This window comes from Cystoisospora suis, assembly GCF_002600585.1.
Source record: "Cystoisospora suis strain Wien I chromosome Unknown contig_183, whole genome shotgun sequence".
NCBI lineage: Eukaryota > Apicomplexa > Conoidasida > Eucoccidiorida > Sarcocystidae > Cystoisospora > Cystoisospora suis.
This window is the reverse complement of record NW_027152985.1, coordinates 469-18644: the sequence shown is the minus strand read 5'-3', so window position 1 is coordinate 18644 and position 18176 is coordinate 469. Positions and strand designations below refer to the sequence as shown.

The 18176-nt window shown below is 52.0% G+C and overlaps 4 protein-coding genes across 4 annotated transcripts; 1 reads left to right on the top strand and 3 right to left on the bottom strand.

Moving 5' to 3' along the window:
• Window positions 1–1039: 1039 nt before the first annotated feature.
• On the bottom strand, window positions 1040–2930 carry CSUI_000440 (uncharacterized protein). Its single transcript, XM_068060674.1, has 2 exons — window positions 2599–2930; window positions 1040–1642 (listed from the first exon to the last, which is right to left on the bottom strand). The coding sequence occupies exons 1-2, from the start codon at window positions 2691–2693 to the stop codon at window positions 1462–1464; spliced, it is 276 nt and encodes a 91-aa protein (XP_067927345.1). The 5' UTR covers window positions 2694–2930; the 3' UTR covers window positions 1040–1461.
• A 3292-nt stretch (window positions 2931–6222) lies between these two features.
• Window positions 6223–9489, bottom strand: CSUI_000439 (uncharacterized protein; the record flags this gene model as incomplete). The annotated part of the gene is made up of 2 exons (XM_068060673.1): window positions 6223–7031; window positions 8043–9489. A coding segment is annotated over one exon (399 nt), but the record flags the coding sequence as incomplete, so codon positions are not given.
• Window positions 9097–15348, top strand: CSUI_000438 (phosphatidylinositol n-acetylglucosaminyltransferase subunit). Its single transcript, XM_068060672.1, has 5 exons — window positions 9097–11647; window positions 12280–12496; window positions 13369–13484; window positions 14223–14300; window positions 15012–15348. Exons 1-5 carry the CDS (start codon window positions 10169–10171, stop codon window positions 15102–15104), a joined length of 1983 nt encoding a protein of 660 aa, XP_067927343.1. The 5' UTR covers window positions 9097–10168; the 3' UTR covers window positions 15105–15348.
• A 475-nt stretch (window positions 15349–15823) lies between these two features.
• Window positions 15824–17213, bottom strand: CSUI_000437 (mediator complex subunit med7). The gene has a single exon (XM_068060671.1). The coding sequence runs from the start codon at window positions 16769–16771 to the stop codon at window positions 16052–16054; it is 720 nt and encodes a 239-aa protein (XP_067927342.1). The 5' UTR covers window positions 16772–17213; the 3' UTR covers window positions 15824–16051.
• Between the last annotated feature and the right edge of the window lie 963 nt (window positions 17214–18176).

Sequence of the window (18176 nt, the reverse complement as noted above, 5' to 3'; positions counted from 1 at the left end):
CCGCTGCGTGCAGCGCACACTACTGTACCTTCTTATTTTTCAGGAAGTTCCCTTGAAACACATCACCGTTCTGCCTGAGAAAAAGAAAAGATACACTCCGAAGAATCTTTGAATGCAAGCCAACGCACGGAAGATGACTTGAATTCCGCTACTGGACACAGCACGTCAACTTCTTCAGTGATAATTATCGGGTCTAGAACAGCGGCGCGTTCTTTTCTAGAGCAGTATGACGCTGCCGTGCAGTTCCCGTGCACGTTTCTGATGTATACGTGCTCCGTCCGGATGTAAACACGTAACTACCGGCACACACGCATCTTGGAGTGCAGGAGCTTTGGGTGGAAAGAGATGTACAAAACGACTGCGCTTGAGCCCGGCAAGCAAACCTACATCTTCAAGGTTCCTTCCCCACACTTTTCATTCTCTCGCCAGCTTCCTATGTAGATGTTCCCGGAGGCGTCAACTTCCTCGCCCCAGCCGTGACGCCTTCCGGCTCTCCAGTAGCCTCTGTACCTGTGGAAAGTGTCAGTCCCAAGCATGATTTCGCGGCTGGTGTCCGGGATAGAAGTAACGTGATTTACCCTTGAGAGATGACCCCGGCCATATCCTGTAGGTCGTCTATTCTTCCAGACAAAGTAGAAAGACTCTGAGTTTGGCCGCCGTAGCCGGTTTTGTAAACTGTTGGGTGTCAGGAGCAAAACTCCGTTACTGGCCTCCGACGCTGTAGTGAAATGCATTCTGTTTGTCCTGACTATCGCTTAACGTAACAAGTAGTCCTGCCTGGACGGAAGCTGCTCTTTTTTACATCCAAGCAGCGGGTTAAGGAGCTTCTTTCCTTCAGTTGTAGTGACAGTACATCTTCTCCTGCAGGTGATGGAACCAGTACCTGGTGCAGCTGCATGCTGCCGCTGTGCGCCCAGTGCAACTGGCAGCTCGCTTTGGACACAAAATTACTGCGCATGCGAGCGACTGCCTTGCTGGCGGGAACTTTCTCGACTGCGTTTACTGTTTCAGCTGGAGCAGTAAACATTACGGTTTCATGCTTGCATATAAGCAGACGTTACAAAGCAGCCCTCACTGCGCTGTGCACACATCTCATGCGTAAAGTAAAAGACTTTACACGTCTGAACGGGGATGCCACCGTACCAGTGTGGCCTACTGATTCAACACACCTGCATCCGTCACTGGTGTATGCCTCCCCCTCACCCCACTGCTTATCCGCATGCCACTGGCCACTGTAGACCCGGCGATACCTGCACCGTGCAGAGCATGACCTCACACAAAGCTGACTCTGCTAGCAGCACCTTTGAACCAGCACCGTCTCGGGCGGCAAACAACCTGCGACCTTGTCGTGGCAGCCAAACGGTGCCTCCAGAAGAAAGCTCAGTACTCTCCAGACCCCATCAAGATGCGCAAAACTGTTTGGCCGCCCGTGTTTTCGGGCGGTGTCTTGGGAGTGAGTATCTATGGTCCGTGCTCGGCACGCCTGACACAGCTAGCCGGAGCCTTGGAGGATTCAGTAATCACTGTAATTTGGAATCGTCTCGGCACTGCGCTTTTGGCGGCTTGGATCGTACAACTCTGAATTTTGTACTTTCTCCCACAAAATTCCCTGACCATCTCTCCGTCCGTCAACCCACTCGCCCTGCAGGTGTGAGACGCCCAGAAGGACAATCACCAACAGACAAACGAATGATAATCGGACATCACCTGAAATGACACGGTACTCTCCGTCAGTGTGCACATTGCAAGGCCGTTTCTATGGAATAGCGCCGCACTCGGTTATGTCAACTTTCAGAAGAGCTGCGCAGAACCGCGTTGCTAACCAGTTGAGTTCTTCCACAACTACCGATGACTTCTCGTGCTTCCCAAAAGTGAATGCCGGGCCACGAGGGAACTCGTCCGGACTCCAGCAGGCCATGAAAGATTCTAGTCAGTACCTCGTATGTGCTCCCATCTGAATAGGTCTGAATGCCGAACCCATGTCTCTTGTTGTCCTTCCACTGGCCGCGATAGCACCTGGTCAGTTCCAAGAAAGGTACGAGCTGAAACTGCTTGGCTGATTGGCTCCGGCTGCGAGACTTTCCCGATCGACATTCGCTGACAAAAGTGATTGTGACTTTTGTCGACGCGACACTTCAGTCTGACCGGAAACTCGTCTCGTCTAAGGAACAAGACGCTCCCAGAAAAAGGAATATGCCGCTCCGTCTAGAATATAGAAACACAACGACTTGGTGTCCCCCCTATGTATCCTCGAGAAGCGCAGAAGTCCAATACGATCGGGCAAGTCGTCTGCGTTGCGTCTCGAGAGCACTGCACGGTACACCACCAACTGCCCATACCTTTTCGGAGTAAATGTCGGAGACGTAGGCTGAGTGATACCTACAACCCGAGACTTCACCAGACTGCACACTGCTGAGCCTCACCGCTTGCAGTGTTGTTACTCGGCGAGAGAAAGATGCCGGTTAGTACGTTTAACCGAGAACAGAAGGACGAAATCTCACGTTTTCAGCAAGCTGTTACACTGCGGTTACCGGGTTACCTTGGGAGCAGACATCCCACTCTGCGCCAACGTCTGGGTAATGAACAGTAAACACGTACCTTACTACTCGCGCTGAGGTCACCGTGGAGTTGCGATCGCAGTCATCTCCGTTGCCTGCCGAAGGCGAGTTCTGAACTCCGACGACACTCCGCATTAACAGAAACTCCTCTCGTCTCCAAAAAAGGAAGCAATACTTGTATCACCTGGCATAAGTCTGATAGCGACTGGCTCAAACCTGCTTTCACGGTGCAAAGCTAACTGCAGATTCCCTACCATAGGCCAGTATACCCGCGCTCTTGGCCCATTTTTCATGCTCTTCTGCTCGTTCCTAAAACACACGCCAAGCTGGAGGGCATTCCTCCGTGATTTCTGGATATGCGAATACTCCTGAACAGGATTCGCGTGAGATGTCCCAGTAGGAAGCGAACGGCGGAGCACAGGAGGCAACAGCTGTTCAGGCGGCGCAGGCGCCCGGTTTTCTTGCACGGGTTCGAAAACGACTTGAGTGTAGTGTGTGCGCACCCCGCCGGTGTGCATGCAACTGAGGAATCACTTACACTCTCCAGAGGCGCTCCCTCCAGATCGGCCGCTGCGTGCCTGCAAACTGAGAGCAACGTACTCCACTCACGTGAGAGAACTGAATGCAAGCTCGTGGGGTCAAAAAATTCTCGGCGCATGCGCCAGTTCATCGGCACCTGTCAACTAAGCGGAGTTCCGTCAGCTCACTCTGCCACATCTCATTCGTGACACTCTTGCGTCGATGTCGCCGTATATACTCATCGCTGGTGAGCGTACACCTGACAACACTGCGGCTTCCGTTCGAAGAGATGACCCGAAGTCAGCGCCGCTGCGCCTTAAGAAAGAATCCGGAGTGAGTAACACGGACACCGTCGAGTGAAGGGAAATCGACCTTGTCGATACACCATGTCGTCCCCGAAGCGCCGGCCCCACACATGCACACAGCTATCTCGCAAAGATCTGTCGGCTGGCCAACGGTACTCTACGACATCCTGGTTTTCGTTGTCTCTTCGTGTCCACAGCAGTATGGGAAACAGATGTCCGACGGACTTAGAACGCTGATTCGTTCCGCCGAACCCCCCGTGGTCCGACCAGTGGTACATGGTGCCTAGAAGCTAGTAAAAACTGAGCGAACTTCGATTGAACGCCCCCTGAAGCAATTGCAAAACAACAACCTTGAGAGTGATTCTGCGTTGCTGTGCCGCTACAAAAGTCAAAATCGAACCACGCGTGCGTGTAGACCCCTAGAGTGATGAACAGATTTCGCAGGAACTTCACAGACGCAACTGGCAACACGTGAGCTGACGACCAACTTCGACCTCGCGTGCTGTACTATTATCACCTACTCCGCCCAGTTCACTATCGGCTACCGACTTCATCTACAACCTTGCCAGCTTCCGTCTGGCTAGCAGCCACTGAACTCCCTCCGGGAGAATTGTACCTCGAATGCCGTACATGGTCTTCCGGGCACCGCAGCCTCTGGCTCACTCCACAGGCACACGTATGGTTTGTGCTGGAAAGCGCAGTCTTCGGAAATTCGGCGCGATCGTATAGTTGTGCTTATCAGTGAAAGCTGACAAGCACAACTCTACTTTTCATGCCGTACTGATGGGGTGTCCACTTCCCATATCCCGCATCACCAACCTACGGCCCTGTCACGCACTCGGAAACGCACTACCATAAGCAGCCATCCCCCCTTTCGAATCTTTCTTTTGAAACAGCGGGATACCAAACCCCTACTGAGAAAACCATTGCCCGGAGGCCCAGCCCCCGCCCGAGACTTTGCCCACTCTAGAAAGGCGAAATGATGCACGCCACGGAAAATGCGCAGCACCGACCGCTTATCAGAAGAAAACAACTCCACAAGCCGTGGATTCTCTACAGTGCCCACATCTCAAGCAACTGTAGGGGAGGACACCAGAAAAACGATAGGGCAGCCAGACTACCAGACGGACCGTGCTCTCTCACACTCGTTTCTGCTTGCTTCTTGACGAACTGCCCTCTGCCGTCTTACTCGTATCCCGGAGGCGGAGGCGGAGCACTCGGTTCGGCCCGGGTACGGGAGGCTTGAACGGAGAAACCCATGGCAGGGTTATAACCGAAAGGAAGCGGAAAATCTTGTGTCTGCGGCGATCCCCAACCCATATGAGAAGCATGTAGATTAGGGTACAACGGAGGTGTGTACGGCGGGGGTGGCGTCTGTGGCACTCTAGGTTCTCCACCGTCACCGCCTCTAGGCGGCTGGGTAACACCCGCGCCCGAGCTGAAAGGCCCAAATCTGCGAATCAACAAAGCCGCAATTAGGGCACCCACCACTACACCAGCTAAACCCCACTTCGCTTTCCGGGCAGTCCTCGTAGACGTTGCAGTTGACCGTGTTTTTGCATCTCTAACCGATGCTCTCGTCGCACGTAGTGCGGGGAACACGATTCTGATCTGTCCAGGAGAAGCAGGTCCAACAACAGCAACCAGCTGATTTTCTACACCTTTCAGCTCACACGCAACGCCACGTAGAAAAACTAGACTACCTTCCAGCAGGTCCCTCTCCGGCGGCTCCACCGTGTCGACCAGAAAAAGGAAGCTCGAAACGATATCTTTTGTAAGAGGGAACACTTCACGCACAGCTCTACCTAGCAACGAGACGCTGCTCGTAGACACTGCATTTGCCAACAAGCCTAAAAAAGACTTGGTACAGTTATACACCTCTTCACCAGCTCTCACCACATTTCCACCGAAGGCAGGCGTCCCCCTTGTCGAAGCAACAGCACTCAACAGCATACTTAGTCCAGCCAGTCTGCTAACAAGACCGTCAGAGTCTTCTGAATCTGTATGTCCGTTCTTCTGAACAAGCATCTGAACAGCAGGTGAAAGTTGGGCGCGATAGAGAAGACGCTGAGAGGTCGAATCTGCCATAGATTGTGCGCGATCAAGAAAAAGAGACAAACCCGATCCCAGCCCAGTCCACTCTGTCAACACCAAACCCGGGGAGAGAGGTGTATCAGGAGGCGGGGAGTATGAAGCTCCACCTTCTGCGCCGCGTTGATAGCCACACAAAACAGCAACCGGCGACGTCGCAGCAACGACCGCCGCTATTATCAGAAAGAAAAGCACGCGTTCCGAAACCCCACTGCCGAGAAACATCTTGTCTGCGGCAAGCGCGGCTCGCCTGCGTCTCGATGGAGTTAGTATCCGATCCATGTCCAGCATGCCACGAAAAAAAGTAAGCCAGCAAGCGCCTGGTCGCAAACCGAAAGAAAATAACTCGCTCAATCTGCCGCCCACCTACAACGTAATCTACAGAGACTGATCATTGGATCAAGAAACCAGCACCAGCTGCGAGTCCTATCTGCAGGAGACGCAGTGCGGGAGTGAGTAGATACGCGCTTGCACCGAGAGCGCGTGCGTCGCAATGATTTATCGCGGTGGACCGGCTCCGAGCAGTCTCCTGGTTTCCCTACCCACGCCCTTGCGCGTGGCACGTATACGCCTGGGTGGGCGGGCCGTACTCGACTGTGGCTGCAAGGCTAGCAAAGCAATCGCTGGCCCGTGTGACTTTTGCTTGCGGCGTACATAGCTCGTGATGCTCGTGTTTGTGTCTCGGAGACTGACTGTCTTAAGCCGGGCCTCCTCTACCATTAGCTCTGTAGCACCAGTCCGTTGCGTACCCGGCAAAGAAATCTCCAGGCCCGCCCTGGTGTGCCAGATTGAAAAATTCCTTTTGAGGTGGCAACCCGTTTTATTTTGCTCTTGTCCGAGTCCATATGCGCAGCGGGCCTTCTTTTTCCATTGTATGCCGATCCGTCGTAGACTAGATGAGCTGCGCGAGCTGCCTTGCGGAGAGCCGCAGATTGCCGTGATGCAGTTTCAGGTATTAACAGGTTCAGGCTGCACTCAAGCAGCTTCTGCCTCCTTCGGTTTCCGGACCCAGCTTCTTGATGGTCAGGAAGAGTGATATTTTCTTCTGCCGAGGTGGAAGTTTCACATCTCCGGGAGTGCTACGGAGACTAACAGAGAATCGCTGTGCATACCAGCGTCTTATACGAAGGTAGCACACATGGGCGGTCAGTGTTGCTTTGGAAAAGGAACTGGGTAACAGACCCGCAGTGGACAACGGACATAGAATGCGACGTACTTGAACTCGGGCTCTAAGCCTACACTGCTTCCGCAAGCCAGCTCACCTGATATGGCTGACTTCAAATAGCTCACACCACGATGTCCACCCTAATAGCGTCTAGAGTTTGAGCGTGGAGTTTGGGTCTATCTCCCACAAAAGGAACGGAAGACAACGTCATAGAAATCACTTCGGCGACGATGTTTTATCACTAGTCCCCTGATCTTGCGTTTGTTCGATCTCTTCAGGATCACCTCCAGGGACTAGCATTGTAATGTTGTTTCCATTCAGCAGAATGCTTTGCAGATGCGTCTTCTTCACGCCTTTTGGCGTGAAGGTATACTCAGTTACGTCGTCCAAAACCTGCGGAAGCATGGCAGGACAGCGAGAGAAGAAACGCTTCGAGCATGTCTGTGCTCTCAACACCAGTTCAGCGACTGCAGCACATACACCAGCAAGAATGACATAGTTTCGACGTCTAAGATAAGTCAGAGTGGTGGACGAAAAAAAGCATAAGTCTTGTGCACTTCTGCACTTGACAACACATCGAAGAGAACGGTACGGCAACCCACGTAGAATTTCCTCCCTGCGCACGAATGAGCAAAGATCGACTCGCGTTTATACACGCAAACATAGACAGGCGCTGACACATGACGTAAAAGGCACTCCAGGTTGCGCTCCGTAGTGGAGCCCGACCGGACGGGACGAAGACCTAGCCACTTTGAGGCGAAAGCATTGAGTGCGCGGGTACCCCACTGGAGAACACGGAAGCAGGTGATACGATCTCAGTGCTCAACTTGAAAGTGGCAGTACATAGCAAAGGTGAGGATTCCTCTTGACCTGGCCTACCCCCCCTCACGCGCCCACGAGAAAGCAACTGATACGAACCATGTCGAATGATGCGACAAAACGCGTTCTCTAATACATGCATACTCATGAGAGATATACATGTATACGAACGCGTACTGCTTCTCCCGCACTCCGGGCATACGTACACACAGACATTTTCTGCATCGTCCTCTGAATACAGATGTATGACGTCTCTTCATACATCACACAGGTTCACATGAGAAATCACTCGCACACCTCCGCAAAGTCCACAGCAAATTCAATGTCTCCTCTCTCCCTCTCGCCGTCGCCCACATCTTTCGCCCTCTCGATGACTGGCAAGAAGCCAAGCACAGGCGTGTACGTGGGAATGAATACAACCACGAGTACGTGTGTGCGTATACAGCATCAACTAACAACGTCCACCTGTACGTATCCGATGAAAATACACACTCTGAAACGAAGACACAGGCATAACATCATCATCTACACACTTCTCAACGAGAGCACCGCCGCTATATTCGAGGGGTCGCTCTAAAATCTTACCATATTCACAAAGTCGTCGAAACCTCTTAAAGTGCCGGCAAGCTCCTTATCTCCCTTCATGATGATCCACATCCGACTGCCTATACACTTATCAACTAAAGCAAGGGGTAGGTAACTAGGGCCGCCGCTGACCACCCCCGCTGTCGATTTGGGTGGGTTCGCCGCTCGCTTAGCTGGGGCGGCACTCATCTTGCACTCATATAATGGATGCGACTGGGCAAAGAATAGGGAGACAACAGACTATACTGTTAGTTAAGAGTAGCGAACGTCGAGGGATGCGAATTGGGAGCGAAGAACGCAGGCAGAAATGGCGAGACACTCTCCACGGACTGGACAAATAAGCAGTGCCAACAAAGAAGCCAGATAACAACGTAGGCCTACAAAAAGGAATGCGGAAGAAAGAAAGCTCTACGGAATACGAGACAGCCGTCCGCCTGTGGGAAAATTGAGGAAAAATGACTATACTACCCGGCGACCGCGAAATAGGGGGTAAAGAAGAGACTGTGTTGTAAACCGGAGGAACCCTTGGAACATTTGTCCCAAGTGTCCCATGGAAACTCGTCGAAGTATGCTCCTGTTGCAGACGAAATCCGCCGAGAGAAACACCGGAAAACCGGTTGAGGGGCCAGTAGGGTAAGAAAGATAGTTCGCCCCGAACTCGAACCGCTTACAGGGTTCTCCCCGATGCGCAGTGTGCAGAGTTTACAGAACGGAGAAGCCACGTGGGAAGAGCCGGTGAGAGATCTAGAAAAAGAGAGTTTGTTTCGGAAGGAATTTCCAAGAAAAAGAAGCTCTAGACACTGAAAGAAGTACGAGGCTGTGAGTAGGGCCGACGCCGCACTGAGCGGAATCCCGGGACTGGTGACAACAGGACTGAAGGCACGAGACCCGTATACATCTCGGGGCAGAGCTACAAAGGGGACATTTGGATGACTTTGGGCCAAGGACGTTCCTAATAGATTGCGGCTCGCGCCTATGCCATGGGTGGGAAACGCAGTCTTGCCGCAGCCTGAGTGGCTTCCATAGAGTTCCCAGAATTTCGGCACCCCTAGTAGGTGAGAATGAAACACTCGTCACAGAGACAAATGCGTCTACGCGGGTTAAGTCGAGCCAGAGCAACGGAGGCCTTTCGTTGTTCCTGCTCTTTGAGGTTCTCGCCTGACTGGTTTTCTCCGCAATGACACTGAGTTAGGGCTCCTACGCATGCAGCTAGGCCGGAAGTGTGCTCTTCCATTCCCCCCGCTTGATGAATAGTCACAACGACAACGCTACTTCGAGCCTTGATTTCTTCGCCTTCGCTGTCGGTGTCCTCTCCAGGACTCCTCTTACCAAGGGCTGACGTGTAGCGTGAGGTCAAATACTCATGAGACGGCTCAAGAAGGTCATTTGTAGCGATGGTCGGCCATCCATGCACGCGAACAACAGTCGCGGCGCGCTTTTTCCGTGCTGTAACGCCACCGGAGAGGATTCCTTGTAATGTGAGCTTAACTCACTGTGCCTGTCCAAGCAGTTTCACCAGATGTAAGTGTTTAGAGGGGGTTACTCTTTTTGAAGCAGTTACATTCTTCAGCTACTTTTCTCTCCCCGTGAACGTCCGTGCTTTCCGTTGGATTCGCATGCAGAGTCCTGGTGTCGATCTCCCAGATCAACAAAGCTGAATCCCAGCTTCAAGACCTTTGTTTCACTTTAACCGCTCTTGCTGTCTGATATCGTAGCCTTCACACTCGACTCCACGCAGAGGTATCTCTTGCATACGCCTACCCGTGAAATAATACGGCAGCGGCGGAGATGTTCCCTGGCCTCTTGCTCTGTAATGAACGACACGCACTGGTTCGGAGGCTGTTCTTGACTTCCCTTTTCCCTGAGAGTCCGGAGGGATCTTTCCTGTTCTTCAGCTGCTTTCTGGCTCCGAAAAAAGCGCCCCCAACTCAGCTGAAGTGAGCAGTCTGACGACTCCAGCCGTCGTATACGCCGCAGTGTAGGCGGCTGGCGTTCCGAATCGATTCTGAGGTTGCCGATGGTGTCGAAGTCAAGTACAGAGCTGTTTTGGATGACAAGCCTCGTGTCCGTGCCGAGATAGCCTTCCTTACTTGGAAGAAAGAATCCTATTCTCTGGCTCTCCAGAAATGAATGCTGTCGGTGCCGGCGAAGAGAAACCTGCAGCGCGAACTCACAATAGTGACCGCACGCCTGACGAGAGGGCTAACCCACAACATGTAACCAGGTCAGCTGCACAATGTACACCTGGGAAGAAGCCTTTTTTCTATGCCTCTCCTTGTCTCACTGCGGCCATTCTGAAAGCTGCAAACTGTCCGAAATGTAGTCGTCTTCGGCGTCGTCGCTTTCCACGTAGCTCGGTGGAAGAGACGTCGTCGCTCAGCCGGCAAAGACAAGAAGAAGGAACGGCCTGGACACATAAAGGAGGAGGCGGGGACGGCGGAGTTTTCCGGTGTGATGGAGAATCCGAGGAGCAAAGAAATTCCCATCAAGAGGCAACTGAATGCCTTGTGGTGTCCTCAACACCGCGGTACGAGAGGGAAGCTGTAAAGGGAGACACCGGTGAACTCCATTTCCGCACCGGTTCAGCTGAGTTTGCGTCTTCGATTCGCAGCGTCTCACTATCGTCTTGCAGGGCTGTGAATTCTCCTCAAGTTTCCTTACGTTGCACCTCTTTTTCTTACTGTTCTCCACCAGCGTCTTCTTCGCATTCTTCTCCACCGTCCTTGTCTCCGCCGCGGACTTCTTCCCCCGCTCTTTCTCTGTCCCCCTCTTCTCACTGCACCTTCGACACAGCACGCTCTGCTCCATGGCCCTTGCCGTGTTGCTCGCAACAGCTGCTGTCTTCGCCTGCTGGCGCCTCATCATACTCGACTCCTTTTCCAAGTATTTTTTTTCCTTTCTGTGGCTCTTCGCCACCTCCCTTTCCAGCTGCTGGTTCTCTCAGATTCACAAGTGCTACATCATCTGCACGGCGTTCACCGACTGGACTTCCGCCGTCTCCCTCCTGTAACTTTTCAGATTCTCCGGGCTCCGGCGCTTCATCTTCAGTCCGGTACCACTTGTCTTCTCCTTTGTATGGATGTCTTTGTGCTCAATCGAGACGACTGCATCCTCGTAGCCACGCGTTCTTTTATGCGAGCCCCTGGCGGGAAGATCATCGTATTTTCCGTATATCTACCTCTCATTCTTTCTCCTCTCTTCCCTTCTCCGCTGGTCTCTCCTTCTTTTCCTCTCCGGCACCGACTTCATCCACTGGCGTACGGTTGCTTCATTCAAAAGCTTTCCTCTCCGCTGTCCGGATGCGTCTTTTCTGCTGCTTAAGAAGAAGAGAAAAGAATATACGTGCGCTGAGAGGCCTTCACACTGGAAAACATCCAGAGGCGTCTATTTCTCAGGAAAGTGCCGCGCATATAGGCCGTGTATCTTCTCTTAATCTTCCACCCGCGAACGAGGCGCCAGCGCGCGAATCTTCTTTTTTTGTGACGCGCCCTTCTTTTGTAGAAGGGACTGTAGCAGAGGAAGGCGCAAATTCGGGAGGAACTGTCATGGTTTCTTCACTTTTGCTTTTTGTGTTTCTCCTCAGCTCCGGCATCCTGTATCTTTCGGTAAGTTTGGCGTGTTTCCTTTTACATGGGTCGCTCTCTCTCACAGAACTGTAAATTTTGTATGCAGAAGCTCTCGACCGCTAAAATAGATACGCTGTATTGCTCTATGTCTGTATCTTTGTACATGGTCTGCCTAGGGATAGGTGCATAAGCATATGCATGCGAGTTTCTGTAAAACAGTTATGGGTACATGCTCTCGCACACATCAGGAAACAAGGAGGATTGCTCATGTGCGGGTGTCTCTGGAAATATCTCCAGTGCCTCCTCTTCTTCCCGCCTTCATACTGGGGCTCTAGCAGCGCTGGTCTCTCAAGCTGCCGAGATTGTCACTAAGAGCTACACAGTGAAAACGTGAGAGAGACAGAAGAAGGCATGCTGTGATGTCGACGGTAGCCAGGCTTTTTCATAGGTATCTTCTCTTTCCTGTAAGGAACAAGAGCGCTTAAGTTGCCTGGTGTAAGGCAGAGTTAGGCAGGTATGCATTTCGTTTTTGTCGTCCGTATGAGTGTGGGTTTCTTTCGACTTTCATGCGGTCTTTTCTTCTTACGGAGATTCATTCAAATTTTTCTGTTTTCTTCAAAACAAGCTGTTTTTTTTTTTTATGCGGGGCCTGTCTTCATGTGTAACTTCAGGAACTTCTCCTTTGTCTCCAGCGTATCTTCTTCTCCGTTGTTTGGTGTCTCCGCACCTTCTTCCTTTCGGTTATCGGGAATCTGCTTGTCATCGGCCAGCATCAGGACTTCTCCAGGACCCTGCCTTCTAGTGCAATAGTCGTTGGGTTCATCTCTCTGTCATGTGCTTGTCTTGTCTCTTACTTACTCTTCTCAGGGGGGCCCTACATCGTCGAAGGTGAGTTGAGCGGCAGTCTTCATTCATCAGGAAAGTGAGCGTCATACCTGAGTGTGTTTTTTAAGCCATGTGAGTGTATTTCATATTCATACTCACGTGTCTTACACATAGTTGGAGCATGAACAGGCGTTTAATACCTCGTGAAAGGGAAGGCCGTGTGGAGTACTGTATGCTTTTCCAAAGGCGTCTAGGTGGTGACAGTGCTTTCCCCCTACGTGTCTGTGCTCCCTCCCCTTGGTCCGATTCGTCGCAACAACAATAAATCTCCTACCCAGTTGACAGCCTCGACTGTGCCGATTTTCAGCTAGTTGGGTCAATCCCGCTACTGCCGTGTGTAGGGACGATGTGTGAAGGATACTGTATTTCGAATCTTACCATGTTGAGAGGGTGCTCGACAAGAGAGAAAGACTGTCATGACGTCCCAGGAGCATTATCATGCATAGCATAGAGATCTTCTTTGAATACACTGGCTGTGATGCATAGTGAAGGTTTTCATACATGAGCCTTTTCATGAACATTGAAGATGCGGTTCCGTACTGTATGGTTCTATGTTCAGAGTTCCTACCATGCGCTGTTTCCTAGCATCACCCTCTATGGAGGGACATCAGCCTCGTTACCTGTTTTCAAGCCACTTCCTGCTTCTGCTGCATCTCTGAGACCGCTAGCTTTAGCTTATGGACACAGACTGTACAGTGTAGTTTTCCACATAGTGTGGACGACATTCACAGGCCAGCGGTCAGTCGGCTGTGGTTCTTTTTTCGTGTCGGAGTAGTGTATAACATTCTTTAGTTTGTCGGATTCAACCTCATCTCGGATGCTCACTATGCCGTATGTCCAAGTAACCGCTGTCCTTGCGTGTCTTTCTTTTGCAGAATCCTTAGAAGTTGTGGCTAACTTCGGGGTGCAGCTACAGCGGAAGACGAGGTGGGGCTCTGTCCATAGAGAGTTCATTCGTGCCTCGAAGGTCCGTGATATTCTTCTTAACGAGGTAAAGTCTATCACGTTGCGCAAAGAAGAGAGAGACAGCGACCCTGTTCTTCTGCTTACTTGTGATTTGAAAACCAACCCGCGAACTCTACATGCAAGTACGACATTCGCCTGCAGCACTTCCATGCACAAAAGACGTACCCGAATATTATGCAGTCTGCAAGTCTATCATGTGTCTCCGGCTCGTTGACTCTGTCAGTGTGTGGGTACAGATACGCCCCTTATACATATACGTGTTCCTGTGGAACTCCGCTCAGGTAGGGGAGGCGGCTGACCTGTACAGAGAGTCGTGACGACTTCCCTATCGAAAGATACTTGAAGTTCCTATTCTTTTCTTCACACTTTTCGGTGAAGGAAGAGGTGCAGTAGGATAGTCAGGGTTCAGAAGGGGGTGATGAATCCAAAGGATCTGGGTCTTCACGCAGTAGGCATCTACGTTCAAAGGTAAATGTATCCGTACAGTATGAATGGATGCATGTATGTGCACGTGTGTGTAGGCATGTATGTATATATGCGTATGCAGTATGTATGTCTGTCTATATGTGCATGTTTTATATAGGGTCCTTGAAACCGGCAGAAGGGAATGTGAATATTTTGGTTAGATTCTTTTGTGTAGATGTATGTGTGCGCTCCATCTGTTGTCCCTGAATGACCGTGAGTCCCAAGACACGACATGGAACATACAGACGGGTATAACTGTGTCGATACTCGCACGTCGTCGCTGCGTGTGATGTGCCAGAGTATCCAAATCTCCGATGTGATCTTCTACCTAGCCATTCTTGCGGAAGACCAGGCCAATCTAGTCGTGCCCTTCCAAGTAAGTTTTAGGCCTTCTGGCTCTGCATCGCTTCTATAGCTGAGTCAGGCCTCAGGGAAGCGCAGACTTTCCTGACTGCTGCACGTTCAAGAGTTCCCTGAGGTAATTCACACCAGCATGGCTTCTACCCGCAGATTTTCTTCTGTATTCGTGGCCTTGTACAAGGCTGGCGGTGTGGTCTGTTTACATCAGCACTTCGTCTCAGCGGTGTGAGAGTACATGACAATTCTGACTTACAGCCTTTAATCTGGTCCAGTATGTACGCTCCATGCCGATGAATTCATATATCTGGACCGAGTACGATATTCATTTCTCCGGTCTAGTCAAGTTCTTCGTTGGTTGCGGGGTACAGCCGTCGAACTCGGAATCCCTGTACGTGTATATTCAAGTGCTTCTCTCCGGCAAACGTAATAGTACGTACCCGTGTTGTCAACCACTCTACGTAGTTGCGCGAATACAAGTCGATATGTACGTCGCCAGTGCGGATACACGAAGATATCTGAGAGAGCATAACTATTTTGTAAGGGGATTCGCCGTGGGAACCGACTGTAGTTACCCCAGATTCTGACGGCTGATCCGACCGCTTCACCCCAAGTGGGGGGCAGGGGGCGAGTCAACGAGAAATACAGGTCTTGTTACGGCGTTCAGTGTAAGTACACCCGTACGATTTCCGTCGTCCTCATTGTGCCGACTGTTACTGGTTTTCTTCAGCACTTTGCCCCCGGGCTAGATGTAAACCTGATCATCTATGAAACACTGCACCATCTGCTGGGCGTCGGCGGGAGATCTGTACACACGTCTTGAACTTTTCGTAAAACGGAGAGAGACGTCACTGTCTATGCGCTTCATCCGTAGTATCAAGGACGCTGTTTCTCCCTTGAGTTTGGGGCCACGTCAACCACATTATACAACAGTGGAATCTTCTTCTTCGTGCGATGCGATCCATAACTTTTATATACAATTACCTGGGCGCGCGTATGCGTTCGTGGCACGTGCGTTTCATGGCCCTTGCCTTCTCGTAGCCCGTTTGACAACCTCAACCATGCTGAGCTCGTTTTCCGTGATTTCTCAAATCTTGACCGCCGTAACGCCGTGTGTCGAGCAGTGGCTCTACCCTGCTTCCATGAAAGTAGGAAACAGGAGTCGCCAGTATACCAGGACTTGCAGGGAGTGAACTCCGAGGCCCCGACGGGACTCGAGGGACGAGTGATGCTTTTGCTGCCCTCGAGTCTGAAGCAGTTTGGGAGCTCTTGGCAGTGAGCTTGGCGGCGTGGAAATGAACCGCGCTGTTTGCAAATGATTGCACAAGGGAGCTATAGACATCAAGCGACGCTTGGATGCTCACGGCGGAGTGTCGTTCCGGACGAAGGATACGTCAAGAACACGAGACAACTCTTTCTCTTGCGGGCAGGCCGACGTCATCATCTAGTGGTGTACCTGCGGCGTATCTTCATTACCGGAGACAGTCACAGAAACCATGCCTCGTCTCTAGCAGACACAATGCTTAGACTCTTTTCACGGTCTGAGGACGTCCGGGAAAGCGTACAACTGCATTGGCCGCTTCAGAACACACGTCCAGTCAGAAGCACACTCTCGCCAAGGGCCTGAAACGCACTTCGCCTTGCCAGAGTTTCTACTATTCACACGGACAAACAACAGAAAACTGAGCAAGAGAACTGGGAGCGAGCCAAGTCACCCGAGTGAAATCAGGTTTTTCTGCTTTCCCTTCCGAAGCAAGTAACATAGGCCCGCTATCCCCCAGTCGCCTCGTGATACGTTGTTAGGTCCAGGGCGGCTGATAGGGCTCGCCGCAGCTCATCAGCTGCCTCTCTTCGTTTCTCTAGTTGACGCGTCAGTCTTGCAATTACTTCATCTTCTGCTTGGAAGGTGCGTAGTTTGACGAGTATGTGCAGGAGATTTTTATGTACTTTCACAAGCTTCCGCCACTTCTGAGTTTCCCCGCCGCCTCCTCCTCCCCTCGCCAATGAGTCTAACAGGCCAAGAGATTCTTGAACGTAGAGCGCATAGAGTCTCTTGAACTCTTCCTTCAGATCGATATCCCGGGCGCACTCCTTGATGTCACAGCCGGTGCTGCCTTGTCGTTCCTCCTCCGTTTCGTAATAAAGCTTTGTATCCGAATCCAGCGTTGTTTCAACGTAAGCCTCACTGTACGTAGCTCCAAAGGCGCTCCAGAAGTCTTTCACCGGCACCGGTGGCGGCCTACCTCCCCATTTCCATGCACTTCGCAAGCCTTCTCCAGCTAGTGCTCTCCTTCCGTCCTTGTCGTCCCCTGTTACTTGGCTGTCTCTTACAGCTGCCTCCTTGTCGGAGTTCGATACCGCAGCGACACCAGAGGTATCGTTGCTGGCCGCCTTCCCCTGTGGAGATGGCGGGGCGTATTCTAGGTAAAAGAATGGCGGCGGAGGAAACCCCGTCACATAACGCGGATTGTTGCTCGGAGGGACAGCCATGTGTTGAACTGGGGTTGCAATGCTAATCACGGCCCAGAAGGCACGCGCTGTTACTTAGTCGGAGACAGCGCGCTTCTGAGAAAACATGCAGGCCGCACTGGGACACAAAGGCCCACGGGAAGTGAAAAAAGAGGAAAGCGTCCGAGACACGCACCGGTGTTCATCACCGGGGCGGACGTAGACGACAGCAAGCGGTAATCATGTAGAGTTCATTACCAGCGTAACCCCCGATTTGCCGGAGCAGCGGAGTTAGGGAATGTCGATAGTAGGCAGCTCACACTGCGAGCCACGATCATCGCGACACACAGACACAGGAAGATCGGAAAAGGAGCCGTCCCACCACGAAGCGGAGCTTTCGGCATCGCTCGCCCTACGAGGCACAGCAATGGCAAAGAATGCAAGTCCAACAACTCCGTACTTTGGTTTCTAATCGTACGGGATTACAAACTACAAGAAGCTGGCGTCACCTTGTCCGTGTTTCAGCAAAGTCGCCGTGTGCATGCAGTCCCTCCACACATGTGGTATCGGCAAGCACCGGGACCGATTTGAACCATGCAGAAGAGACGCCGCTCCCTTGTAGACCGGTAGACAGGGGAATACGACTCCAAAAAGAGAGCCGTTCTGGAAACACAAAGATAGACTGCAGAAAGTCGGCAGAATCGCGCCTCAGCTCGACTGACTCGAACACTGATTTCTGTGTTCAGTGCGTGACCTCCCCCCGTAGTACGTGACTTTCTTGGTTTGCGGATACGTCTTCCTGGATCCCACCCCTCCCTCGGGGTGGGAGGAGAGACAGAAATAGGATATCACTCCGGTAGTCCCCGGGCTCCCGCGTTCTAGGGTTAGGGATACCTATGTTTGTTCGCTGCCGCCCACTGCCGTAAGGACCTGTCCGACACCCTCGGAACGGTCCGGGCTCGTGCAGACCCAAGGGAGAACTATGTATGGTATGACGTGGTACGTTTACCACCTGCGTGTTCGGCCTGCTGTACGACGCCAGCTGACAAGAACACAAAGAAGATCATTGTACAGACCCGCCGCGGGACAAGCAGAGCCGCACAACTAAATTGCTTTACAAGAACAGTTCGCGAGTCGAACCATTCACTGACTGTGTCCAGATTCGCCTCCAGGCCAAGGTGACGAACGACGCCGTACAGCGTGCCCGTGCTGCTTTGCGCTTGCAGTGCTCGCGACTGGAAAAGCGTATCATAGTCGCACGCCGGCCCGGAAGACTGAATCCTGTCCTTTCTTCCTGGGTGATGCCATTGCAACGAATTGTCGTGCCAGCCAGGGCGATAGTGACTGGGCTGTTGGGGGGCAGCCGCAGAATCTCTTCGGCTGACTATGACGGGCAGTGGAGAGTGTCGCCGGACGCTGCAGGCCCGTAATACTAATTGCTTGACTA